At 39.3% G+C, this 14,507-nt stretch overlaps 1 protein-coding gene across 1 annotated transcript in view; it reads right to left on the bottom strand.

Moving 5' to 3' along the window:
* Arms (Ankyrin repeat-rich membrane spanning) overlaps nt 1-14,507 on the bottom strand; it is a 707,292-nt gene that overhangs the window by 348,174 nt on the left and 344,611 nt on the right. The window contains exon 17 of the mRNA XM_070095086.1: nt 13,537-13,704. Coding sequence (XP_069951187.1) covers nt 13,537-13,704 — 168 coding nt within the window. The remainder of the gene's footprint in view (nt 1-13,536; nt 13,705-14,507) is intronic.

Below are 14,507 nucleotides of genomic sequence, written 5' to 3'. Positions count from 1 at the left end.
CATTGAACCTTCAATATCTTCATATTGTTCACCAGTAGTCATGGTTAAGAAGGAGGATAATTCATATAGACTTGCTATTGACTTCAGAGGCCTTAATGCTATAACTCGGTGGGATGCTGAGCCTATGCCCTTAATAGATAGCGATCTACACAAATTTTATGACTCTTCCTTCTTTTCAGAGATTGATATTGCACAGGCATATCATCAAGTAATGTTAGATCCTTCTTCTAAGCAGTACACCGCTTTTCCTACACACCAAGGACTGATGCAATATAGAACTATGCCCTTCGGTTTGGTAACTGCCTGTGCTACCTACGTGAGACTGACGAGAAAGGTCTTGGGTAATATGCCAAATGTTTCAGTTTATTTTGATAACATTTACGTAATGACATCTACGTGGGGCGAACATATCCAAACATTAACATCAGTTTTGCGTAGGTTACGCTCACATGGCCTCAATGCCAAGCCAAAGAAATGCTTCCTTGGGTATAACAAGATTAGATATCTTGGACTGATACTTTCTAATAACTCTCTGCAGCCTCTCCCCAGTAAGATCAAAGCTTTATTAGAATTTAAATTCCCCAAAACCAAGAAGCTCATGCGAAGCTTTCTTGGTTCTGTAAATTTTTATGCACGGTTTATCCCGAATCTTGCTGATCTTACAGGCATCTTATCGGATTTCCTTAAAAAGTCTGTGAAGGAACCTCTTGAACTTTCCGACGTAGCTCGGGAAAAGTTTAATGAGATTAAAAGTATCTTCTCGAAAGACCCTATACTTAAGATTCCAGATATTAATAAAACATTTTGTTTGAGAACTGATGCCTCCAATACTGGCTTAGGTGCAGTGTTACTACAATACCATGATGGTACTCCCTTCCTTGTATGCTTCCTAAGCCGGAAACTCCTTCCCGCAGAAACAAGATACTTCACAATAGAAAAGGAATGTTTAGCCCTTGTGTGGGGTATCTCCAAAGTTAAATTTTATTTGCTGGGAAAAGAATTCATTTTAGAAATGGATCACAAACCTTTGATATACCTATAAACTTTTAAGGGAACCAACAGTCGCCTCTTGAGGTTGACATTGGCACTCCAGGCTTTTAAGTTCCATATTGTGTATATCAGTGGTTCATCCAATTATTTCTCTGACTGGTTAAGTCGTGACAGTCAGTAGAAAATTTGTTGCCTTACGCGACTTCCACATGTTAGAACTTTTTCCTCGCCTATTCTTCTTATACTCCTTGACTATAAGTCTTGGTATGGGGGAGTGTGAGGGAAAAGTTCAATAGATAGGAGTAGCAATATAGTAACAATAGTTTCATTACCGGCTACTAGTTAAGGCAGGGTAAGTCACGCTCCCGCCTTTCTTCCCCCTCCCCGAAAGTGATAGTTTCATTGCCGGCTACTAGTTAAGGTAGGGTAAGTCACGCTCTCGTTTTTCCCGCCTTTTCTCCCCCCCACCCCTAAAGTGATAGCTTGATTGCCGGCTGCTTGTTAACGTAGGGTCAGTCTAGCTCCCGCTATCCCTTCCCCTCCCTCTTCCCCCCCCCTCTCGAAAGGTGACGTATGGGGCTCTGGTCAAACAGTAAATCACTCGACTCGCAGCTCCCAACACTACTGTAAGTACATGCCTGCCTTGTATTCTAGTGGATTTATTGGTTAAAAGCTTCACTTTTGACCAATAATAAACTTAGTCCTTTCAGTCTTGCTCTAGGTTGACTGTTGTAATAATCACCATGTCTTTTGAGTATTGTACACTGCCATGGAGAGTGATTATTTAAGCAGTGGGTAACCTGTCTATCTTTTCAGCTTGGATGACAGTGAGGGTCACCTGTCAATCAACGAGAAGAACAGGAGAAGGACTAACATCCAGAGACTTCCCCATTTTGCATTTAAGTACCTGTGCACCTGTATGAAATTGCAGGACGTAACCCCACATCATTGCAGCGGTAAAGAACCTGCTTTCCTGTCATCGGGAGAGATTACTCACTGGTATACTGTGAAGAACTAGCCAGTGGATGGTCACCAACACCTGTGACCCCCCCCACCCCATCATCAGCAACGGCTACGATTTCAACAACAGTGTCACCAACACCAGACACCCCTGTAGATATTAGCGTTGAGTTCAAATGTTATTTTATTCATTTCATTTTTCATTTTTCATTTTTCTTTCAAATAGGATATACCTTTCATGTTTTATTGTTTTATGTTTGATTTAATAAATAATAAAGTGTTTATCTTTGTGAATTATTATTTCTTTTTCTATTCATTAATTTTCCTGAGGAGGAGCCAGCCTGAGTAATACTGTCTGAAGTTGTTACAGGGCTGAGTAAGCCTTCACAAATAATAATAATAATAATTATTATTATTATTATTATTATTTATTATAAAAAAGCACTAAACCCACAAGGGTCATGAATTGCTATACATAGAGTAAAGGCATACGAAAAGAATATTTTTCTACAGTTAGCCCCCAGTGTTTGACTAGAGAAAACGTAATTCTTCCGACACTACCAACACAGCTGCTTTGTAAACAAATCTCATATTTACATCAATTTTTTTTAGTGTATGTATCATATTTATATGCTATGTAATGGGTTTCATATATAATTTTGAGGAAATATCATAGATGGATTAATGAAAATACCTATATTGATGTAAAATAAGACATTTAGTGTGCCCAAGAGTGATTATTATTAAGTAGTATTGGCGTCATGAGTAGAGAGAAACTTAGCGATTTTAATGTGTACCTGCACACCAGCACAGTGTGTAAGTATATTTAGGTACAGGTACACATAAGTATAATTATCAGAGTACATATAAAATATGCAGTAACTTTAAAACACTTGAAATTTTGGAAAGTTTCCAGACATAATAGATGTGGTCACAGAAAATGTAAACAAACCCGGTGGGGGTGCCGTATTTGAAAGACTGCTTGCCGTATAGCAAATTTTGGTCATAATTTGACATAGCTGTATTAGTGGAACGCTGTAAGGCAAAATGCCGTAAAGCGGGGCCTTACTGTAGTTCTAGAGTCGAAAAGTCTGAAAGGCGAAGCAATATTTCCCATAAGAAATAATGGAAATACAATTAATCCGTTCCAGAAACCCAAAAATATTCACAAAAAAATACATTTTATATACAGTATTACATTATAGTTTTACATACACACAACAAATATAGTGTACAATTATTAATAAATTTAAATAAACATATAAAATAATATTTTTACTTACCTTTATTGAAGATTGGTGATGGCATCTGGAAGATAGGGAGGAGGAGAGAGTTGTGGTTAGCATTTGGAAGGGGAATCCCCCTCCATAAGGACTTTAGGTATCAAAGCCCTCTCTGGGGTTACCTCCCTTCTCTGTCTTTTAATGCCACTAGGACCAGCTTGAGAGTCACTGGACCCCTCCATAAGGACTTTAGGTATCAAAGCCCTCTCTGGGGTTACTTTCCTTCTCTGTCTTTTAATGCCACTAGGACCAGCTTGAGAGTCACTGGACCCCTCCATAAGGACTTTAGGTATCAAAGCCCTCTCTGGGGTTACTTTCCTTCTCTGTCTTTTAATGCCACTAGGACCAGTTTGAGAGTCACTGGACCCCTGTCTCACAAAATAACTGTCCACAGTCCTCTGTTTCTGGCAAGCTCAACAAGTTGCACACCACTCTCATACTTCTGTATTATTTCCTTCTTCACATCTATGGTGTTTCTCCCTTTCTTTACCACAGGGGTACCACTAGCAAGTTTCTTTGGGCCCATAGTAGCTTATTTCACAGTCCCACAAGCACTAAACACAATGAATTAATCGTAAAATGTTTGAATGAGACTGCAGGTTAGTGTTCACTCAAGCATCAACAAAGCCAGACTGGCTCATGGCACCTGCGTGGGGACGCAGACAGAGTGGGCTGGCGGACAGGTCCGGTACCTGGCGGTTCGAAAGAAGGGGCGAGTTCAATAATAGGGACAAAGTTGGTTCGTAAAAAAAAAGCGGTCAATTTTCGAAGAGTTCAATAAGCAATACGCTCGAAATTTGAGGGTCCACTGTAATAGTATTCAATTATAATGCCAGATCATTAAGTAAACACTGTGATGACCTCCAGGCACTACTCAATTCTCTAAATGTCAGTATGTCTATCATTACCCTCACTGAAATCTGGCTAAAACACGATGCTACAAACATCTATGCCATACCTGGCTACATGGCCATACACAATTGTAGGCCCGATCAATTAGGAGGTGGCACAGCTATGTGCTACTCTGATGAACCTGAATGTATTAAATCTACTTGCACATAGGGTGAATATGGTGAATATACATTTGCTAAATTTAATTCCAAAAACTGAAAAGAAAAAACTAACAGTTGGAGCAATGTACTGTACAGGGTACCACACTCCAATATTTACTCATTTAGTGAAAACCTAAGAAACATGATAACTGACACAGAGATGAATAAACACCACCTGATACTTACAGGTGACTTCAACATAAACCTCATCCATGACCACAACCCACAAGTAACTGAATTCACAAACACTGAGCAACTGCTTACTTCTGCCATCTATAACTAAACCAAGAAGAATCTCTAAGACAAGTGCCTCGTTACTTGACTATATCTGGACCAACACTATATCCCCATTAAAAGCAGGCATAATCACAGATAACACCACTAACCACTATCCCACCTTTCTCATAACCAATTTGATTCCAACTACATGACGAGTCGTCAGTTAATACATAACTTTATTTCAGCATTAAGTAACACTGACTGGCAGAGTGAGCCAGCAGTCAACCCCGATATTGATGAATCTGTCAAAATTTTCTTACAAAAAAACTCAAAACCTCTATATAACAGGCATTGCCCAATAAAAACAAAGCAGATCACAGCAAAGAGACTAAACAGCCCCTGGCTTACAAACACCATCCTCAAATCCACTGATAAAAACATCTATATGAAAAATAGTACAGAATGGGTCTAATAACAAAGGATCTGACAAAACATTATTCGTCAATATTTACTAATCTAATAAGGTCTAAAAAACTGTATTACAAAAACAGATTTTATGACATAAAAGGGAATATGAAAAAGACCTAGAAAACCCTATTTGAAATTCTAGGATCCAAAAAGCTGTCTCAAAGCAGAGCGATTAACTTAACAATACCAGAAGAACCTCTCCTCCAGCCAACAGATACTGCCAACAAACTTAATGTCTTTTTCTCAACCGTAGGAACAAAGCAAAATCCCAAATGTAAACACTCAGCCAAAAGACTATCTCACTGGTAACTACTCAAATACTTTATTTCTAGCCCCAACAAACCCTACAGAAATCTCGCTCATCATCAAAACACTAAAGAACAAGACATGAGACCTAAATAACTTACCACCATTCATGTACAAAAAAGCATCTCATGTGTTGTCATCAATAATTTTAACTCATTTTAACAAATCCATTGATTCTTCTACCTTCCCATCCATACTTATGACAGCAAGGGTTACCCCGATCCTCAAAGGAGGTGATCTGACTGAATTGAATAACTATAGGCTTATATCAAACTTGCCCCTACTATCTAAAATCTTCAAAAAATTAATTGATAAACAAGTCTACTTCTACTTAGTATCCCACAACATATTTAACTCTTGTCAGTTTGGATTTAGGCCGATAAAAAGTATTAATGATGCAATTATTCATATTCTTGAACTTCTATATACAGCACTCGAAAAAATTAAATTCACCTGGGACTTTTCATAGACCTACAAAATGGATTTGATACAGTGGACCATGACCTATTGCACCTAAACTTGAACATTATGGGGTCAGAGGACAATCTCTTGATTACTTAAAATCTTATCTTAGCATCAGAAGCCAGTACATACACACAAATGGCATTAACTCCACTATATAACCTGTTATTGTTGGAGTCTCACAGGGTAGTGTCCTTGGCCTACTTCTCTTTCTCATTTAAATCAATGACTTCCCAAATGCATCTAAACTCCTTAAACCTGTTTTGTTTGCAGATGACACTACTTATGTCTTCTCTCACCCAAACCCAACTAGACTAACAGACACTGTTAATGACAAACTACTAAAAATTTTTTTTATTATCATCACACTGGCCGATTCCCACCAAGGCAGGGTGGCCCAAAAAAGAAAAACGTTCACCATCATTCACTCCATCACTGTCTTGCCAGAAGGGTACTTTACACTACAGTTTTTAAACTGCAACATTAACACCCCTCCTTCAGAGTGCAGGCACTGTACTTCCCATCTCCAGGACTCAAGTCCGGCCTGCCGGTTTCCCTGAACCCCTTCATAAAGGTTACTTTGCTCACACTCCAACAGCACGTCAAATATTAAAAACCATTTGTCTCCATTCACTCCTATCAAACACGCTCATGCATGCCTGCTGGAAGTCCAAGCCCCTTGCACACAAAACATCCTTTAGCCCCTCCCTCCAACCTTTCCTAGGCCAACCCCTACCCAGCCTTCCTTCCACTACAGATTGATACACTCTTGAAGTCATTCTGTTTCGCTCCATTCTCGCTACATGTCCGAACCACCTCAACAACCCTTCCTCAGCCCTCTGGACAACAGTTTTGGTAATCCCGCACCTCCTCCTAACTTCCAAACTACGAATTCTCTGCATTATATTCACACCACACATTGCCCTCAGACATGACATCTCCACTGCCTCCAGCCTTCTCCTCACTGCAACATTCATCACCCATGCTTCACACCCATATAAGAGCGTTGGTAAAACTATACTCTCATACATTCCCCTCTTTGCCTCCAAGGACCAAGTTCTTTGTCTCCACAGACTCCTAAGTGCACCACTCACCCTTTTCCCCTCATCAATTCTATGATTCACCTCATCTTTCATAGACCCATCCGCTGACACGTCCACTCCCAAATATCTGAATACATTCACCTCCTCCATACCCTCTTCTTCCAATCTGATATCCAATCTTTCATCACCTAATCTTTTTGTTATCCTCATAAACTTACTCTTTCCTGTATTCACTTTTAATTTTCTTCTTTTGCATACCCTACCAAATTCATCCACCAATCTCTGCAACTTCTCTTCAGAATCTCCCAAGAGCACAGTGTCATCAGCAAAGAGCAACTGTGACAACTCCCACTTTATGTGTGATTCTTTATCTTTTAACTCCACGCCTCTTGCCAAGACCCTCGCATTTACTTCTCTTACAACCCCATCTATAAATATATTAAACAACCACGGTGACATCACACATCCTTGTCTAAGGCCTACTTTCACTGGGAAATAATTTCCCTCTTTCCTACATACTCTAACTTGAGCCTCACTATCCTCGTAAAAACTCTTCACTGCTTTCAGTAACCTACCTCCTACACCATACACCTGCAACATCTGCCACATTGCCCCCCTATCCACCCTGTCATACGCCTTTTCCAAATCCATAAATGCCACAAAGACCTCTTTAGCCTTATCTAAATACTGTTCACTTATGTGTTTCACTGTAAACACCTGGTCCACACACCCCCTACCTTTCCTAAAGCCTCCTTGTTCATCTGTTATCCTATTCTCCGTCTTACTCTTAATTCTTTCAATAATAACTCTACCATACACTTTACCAGGTACACTCAACAAACTTATCCCCCTATAATTTTTGAACTCTCTTTGGTCCCCTTTGCCTTTATACAAAGGAACTATGCATGCTCTCTGCCAATCCCTAGGTACCTTACCCTCTTCCATACATTTATTAAATAATTGCACCAACCACTCCAAAATTATATCCCCACCTGCTTTTAACATTTCTATCTTTATCCCATCAATCCCGGCTGCCTTACCCCCTTTCATTTTACCTACTGCCTCACGAACTTCCCCCACACTCACAACTGGCTCTTCCTCACTCCTACAAGATGTTACTCCTCCTTGCCCTATACACGAAATCACAGCTTCCCTATCTTCATCAACATTTAACAATTCCTCAAAATATTCCCTCCATCTTCCCAATACCTCTAACTCTCCATTTAATAACTCTCCTCTCCTATTTTTAACTGACAAATCCATTTGTTCTCTAGGCTTCCTTAACTTGTTAATCTCACTCCAAAACTTTTTCTTATTTTCAACAAAATTTGTTGATAACATCTCACCCACTCTCACATTTGCTCTCTTTTTACATTGCTTCACCACTCTCTTAACCTCTCTCTTTTTCTCCATAAACTCTTCCCTGCTTGCATCATTTCTACTTTGTAAAAACTTCTCATATGCTAACTTTTTCTCCCTTACTACTCTCTTTACATCATCATTCCACCAATCGCTCCTCTTCCCTCCCGCACCCACCTTCCTGTAACCACAAACTTCTGCTGAACACTCTAACACTACATTTTGAAACCTACCCCATACCTCTTCGACCCCATTGCCTATGCTCTTATTAGCCCATCTATCCTCCAACAGCTGTTTATATCTTACCCTAACTGCCTCCTCTTTTAGTTTATAAACCTCCACCTCTCTCTTCCCTGATGCTTCTATTCTCCTTGTATCCCATCTACCTTTTACTCTCAATGTAGCTACAACTAAAAAGTGATCTGATATATCTGTGGCCCCTCTATAAACATGTACATCCTGAAGTCTACTCAACTATCTTTTATCTACCAATACATAATCCAACAAACTACTGTCATTTTGCCCTACATCATATCTTGTATACTTATTTATCCTCTTTTTCCTAAAATATGTATTACCTATAACTAAATCCCTTTCTATACAAAGTACAATCAAAGGGCTCCCATTATCATTTACACCTGGCACCCCAAACTTACCTACCACACCCTCTCTATAAGTTTCTCCTACTTGAGCATTCAGATCCCCTACCACAATTACTCTCTCACTTGGTTCAAAGGCTCCTATAAATTCACTTAACATCTCCCAAAATTTCTCTCTCTCTCCTCTATATTCCTGTCTTCTCCAGGTGCATACACGCTTATTATGACCCACTTTTCGCATCCAACCTTTACTTTAATCCACATAATTCTTGAATTTACACATTCATATTCTCTTTTCTCCTTCCATAACTGATCTTTCAACATTACTGCTACCCCTTCATTTGCTCTAACTCTCTCAGATACTCCAGATTTAATCCCATTTATTTCCCCCCACCGAAACTCCCCTACCCCCTTCAGCTTTGTTTCACTTAGGGCCAGGACATCCAACTTCTTTTCATTCATAACATCAGCAATCATCTGTTTCTTGTCATCCGCACTACATCCACGCACATTCAAGCATCCCAGTTTTATAAAGTTTTTCTTCTTCTCTTTTTTAGTAAACGTCTACAGGAGAAGGGGTTACTAGCCCATTGCTCCCGGCATTTTAGTCGCCTCATACGACACACATGGCTTACGGAGGAAAGATTCTTTTCCACTTCCCCATGGGCAATAGAAGAAATAAAGAAGAACAAGAGCTATTTAGAAAAAGGAGAAAAACCTAGATGTACATATATATATATATATATATATATATATATATATATATATATATATATATATATATATATATATATATATATATATATATATATATATTTTTCAACAAGTCGGTCGTCTCCCACCGAGGCAGGGTGACCCAAAAAAGAAAGAAAATCCCCAAAAAGTAAATACTTTCATCATCATTCAACACTTTCAACACACTCACACATTATCACTGCTTTTGCAGAGGTGTTCAGAATACAACAGTTTAGAAGCATATACGTATAAAGATACACAACATATCCCTCCAAACTGCCAATATCCCAAACCCCTCCTTTAAAGTGAAGGCATTGTACTTCCCATTTCCAGGACTCAAGTCCGACTATAAGAAAATAACCGGTTTTCCTGAATCCCTTCACTAAATATTACCCTGCTCACACTCCAACAAATTGTCAGGTCCCAAGTATCATTCGTCTCCATTCACTCCTATCTAACACTCTCATGCACGCTTGCTGGAAGTCCAAGCCCCTCGCCCACAAAACCTCCTTTACCCCCTCTTTCCAACCCTTTCGAGGATGACCCCTACCCCTTTCCTTCCCCTATAGATTTATATGCTTTCCATGTCATTCTACTTTGATCCATTCTCTCTAAATGACCAAACCACCTCAACAACCCCTCTTCTACCCTCTGACTAATGCTTTTATTAACTCCACACCTTCTCCTAATTTCCACACTCCGAATTTTCTGCATAATATTTACACCACACATTGCCCTTAGACAGGACATCTCCACTGCCTCCAACCGTCTCCTCGCTGCTGCATTTACCACCCAAGCTTCACATCCATATAAGAGTGTTGGTACTACTATACTTTCATACATTCCCTTCTTTGCCTCCATAGATAACGTTTTTTTGACTCCACATATACCTCAACGCACCACTCACCTCCCCAATTTGATATCCAATTTTTCTTCATCTAAATCATTTGATACCCTCATCACCTTACTCTTTTCTATGTTCACTTTCAACTTTCTACCTTTACACACATTCTCAAACTCATCCACTAACCTTTGCAATTTTTCTTTAGAATCTCCCATAAGCACAGTATCATCAGCAATAAGTAACTGTGTCAATTCCCATTTTGAATTTGATTCCCCATAATTTAATCCCACCCCTCTCCCGAACACCCTAGCATTTACTTCTTTTACAACCCCATCTATAAATATATTAAACAACCATGGTGACATTACACATCCCTGTCTAAGACCTACTTTTACCGGGAAGTATTCTCCCTCTCTTCTACACACCCTAACCTGAGCCTCACTATCCTCATAAAAGCTCTTTACAGCATTTAGTAACTTACCACCTATTCCATAAACTTGCAACATCTGCCACATTGCTCCTCTATCCACTCTATCATATGCCTTTTCTAAATCCATAAATGCAATAAAAACTTCCCTACCTTTATCTAAATACTGTTCACATATATGCTTCAATGTAAACACTTGATCTACACATCCCCTACCCACTCTGAAGCCTCCTTGCTCATCCGCAATTCTACATTCTGTCTTACCTCTAATTCTTTCAATTATACCTCTACCGTATACTTTTCCTGGTATACTCAGTAAACCTATTCCTCTATAATTTTTACAATCTCTTTTGTTCCCTTTCCCTTTATATAAAGGGACTATACATGCTCTCCGCCAATCCCTAGGAACCTTCCCCTCTTTCATACATTTATTAAACAAAAGTACCAACCACTCCAACACTATATCCCCCCCTGCTTTTAACATTTCTGTCATGATCCCATCAGTTCCAGCTGCTTTACCCCCTTTTCATTCTACGTAATGCCTCACGTACCTCCACCACACTTACATTCTGCTCTTCTTCACTCCTAAAAGATGGTATACCTCCCTGGCCAGTGCATGAAATTACCGCCTCCCTTTCTTCCTCAACATTTAAAAGTTCCTCAAAATATTCTCGCCATCTACCTAATACCTCCCTCTCCCCATCTACTAACTCCCCTAATCTGTTTTTAACGGACAAATCCATACTTTCCCTAGGCTTTCTTAACTTGTTTAACTCACTCCAAAATTTTTTCTTATTTTCATTAAAATTTCTTGACAGTGCCTCTCCCACTCTTTCATCTGCTGTCCTTTTGCACTCTCACCACTCTCTTCACCTTTCTTTTACTCTCCATATACTCTGCTCTTCTTATAACACTTCTGCTTTGTAAAAACCTCTCGTAAGCTACCTTTTTCTCTTTTATCACACCCTTTACTTCATCATTCCACAAATCACTCCTCTTTCCTCCTGCCCCCACCCTCCTATAACCACAAACTTCTGCCCCACATTCTAATACTGCATTTTTAAAACTATTCCAACCCTCTTCAACCCCCCCACTACTCATCTTTGCACTAGCCCACCTTTCTGCCAATAGTCGCTTATATCTCGCCCTAACTTCCTCCTCCCTTAGTTTATACACTTATATATATATATATATATATATATATATATATATATATTTATATATATATATATTTATATATATATATATATATATATATATATATATATATATATTTATATATATATTTATATATATATTTATATATATATACATATATATATATATATATATATATATATATATATATATATATATATATATATATATATATATATATATATCCTAGGTAGTAGGTTGGTAGACAGCAACCGCCCAGGGAGGTACTACCGTCCTGCCAAGTGAGTGTAAAACGAAAGCCTGTAATTGTTTTACATGATGGTAGGATTGCTGGTGTCTTTTGTCTGTCTCATAAATATGCAAGATTACAGGTAAGTCTTGCTACTTCTACTTACACTTAGGTCACACTAAACATACATGTACAAGCATATATATACACACCCCTCTGGGTTTTCTTCTATTTTCTTTCTAATTCTTGTTCTTGTTTATTTCCTCTTATCTCCATGGGGAAGTGGAACAGAATTCTTCCTCTGTAAGCCATGCGTGTTGTAAGAGGCGACTAAAATGCCGGGAGCAAGGGGCTAGTAACCCCTTCTCCTGTATATATTACTAAATTTAAAAGGAGAAACTTCAGTTTTTTCTTTTGGGCCACCCCACCTCAGTGGGATACGGCTGGTACGTTGAAAGAATATATATATATATATACATATATATATATATATATATATACATATATATACATATATACATATATATCCGTAAGCCATGCATGTTGTAAGAGGCAACTAAAATGCCGGGAGCAAGGGGCTAGTAACCCCTTCTCCTGTATATATTACTAAATTTAAAAGGAGAAACTTCAGTTTTTTCTTTTGGGCCACCCCACCTCAGTGGGATACGGCTGGTACGTTGAAAGAAGAAAAGATATATATATATATATGTGCGTGTCTGTGAAGTGTGACCAAAGTGTAAGTAGGAGTAGCAAGATATCCCTGTTATCTAGCGTGTTTATGAGACAGAAAAAGAAACCAGCAATCCTACCATCATGCAAAACAGTTACAGGTTTCTGTTTCAAAGTCATCTGGCAGGACGGTAGTACTTCCCTGGGTGGTTGCTGTCTACCAACCTACTACCTACTAAAAAATATTAGACCAAAATACAATGGAAATAAGTCAGTCTCAATGGAAATAAGTAACTTCCCAATAAAAATAAATCACTGACTTTTTTGGGTTATCTTAGGTTCTTTACACATATGCTGCTATGTATGATAATCTCTGTATTAGTGTATACCTGAATAACGTAACTTACTTATGAACCAAAACCAGACACGTTTGCCTGGTTTGTTTACATAACTCCGCGTCTGTCCTCTCTTATGTACCCATTCTCTGTAACCTTTGGAAAGAAAGAAAAATTGTATTGTATTGTAAGGTTGATGTAGCCTAGTGATGTAGTGGAGGTTGATGTACCCTAGTGATGTAGTGGAGGTTGATGTACCTTAGTGATGCAGTGGAGGTTGATGTACCCTAGTGATGTAGTGGAGGTTGATGTACCTTAGTGATGTAGTGGAGGTTGATGTACCCTAGTGATGTAGTGAAGATTGACATACCTTAGTGAGGTAGTGAAGGTTGACGTACCTTAGTGAGGTCCTGCGCACCTCCGACACGGTTGAGGTTGGAACCGATGCTGGAGGCGATGGAGTCGGAGGGCTTGAGGTTGCGGCGGCTGGTCTTGCTGTTATTGCGGCGGAGGTTCTGCGAGGAGCTCAACCCGCTCTCCGATGACATGCGACGGTTAGCGGGGATCTGACAGAGAAGGATAACAGTCATCACAATGGGGGGGTGAAGCACTAAACTCACAAGGGCTCACATGATGCCTGGCCAACTGGGGGGATGGCAGGATATGAGTCTGATGACCTCATTCCCTCAAACTGAAGGAAAATTGATGCAGGAAAAATGATGGGAGGAAAATCATGAAAATGTGAGAATCATAAATATAAAAACAATTAAAAATATCTTTAATAAGACAATATTGAGAAACAATAAATAAACAAAAAACACACTAGTGACACAACAGTCAGTGATCATCACAACAGTCAGTGGTCCACACTCCAGAACAAGTCAGTGGTCATTACTCCAGAATAGCAGTCAGTGGTTCACACTCCAGAACAACAGTCATTGGTCATCACTCCAGAACAAGAGTTAGTGGTGCACACTCCAGAACAACAGTCAGTGGTCATCACTCGAGAACAACAGTCAGTGACCACCAGTCCAGAAGAACAGTGAATGACCACCACTTCAGAACAACAGTCAGTGGTCCACACTCCAGAACAAGTCAGTGGTCATTACTCCAGAATATCAGTCAGTGGTTCACACTCTGGAACAACAATCAGTGATCCACACTCCAGAACAACAGTCAGTGGTCATCACTCGAGAACAACAGTCAGTGAGCCACACTCCAGAACAACAGTCATTGGTCATCACTCTAGAACAACAGTTAGTGGTCCACACTCCAGAACAACAGTCAGTGGTTCACACTCCAGAACAACAGTCAGTGAGCCACACTCCAGAACAACAGTCATTGGTCATCACTCTAGAACAACAGTTAG

This window comes from Cherax quadricarinatus, chromosome 49, assembly GCF_038502225.1.
Source record: "Cherax quadricarinatus isolate ZL_2023a chromosome 49, ASM3850222v1, whole genome shotgun sequence".
Taxonomy (NCBI): Eukaryota; Metazoa; Arthropoda; class Malacostraca; order Decapoda; family Parastacidae; genus Cherax; species Cherax quadricarinatus.
Note: the sequence above shows the minus strand (reverse complement) of the source record. Positions and strands in the feature narration are given on the sequence as shown.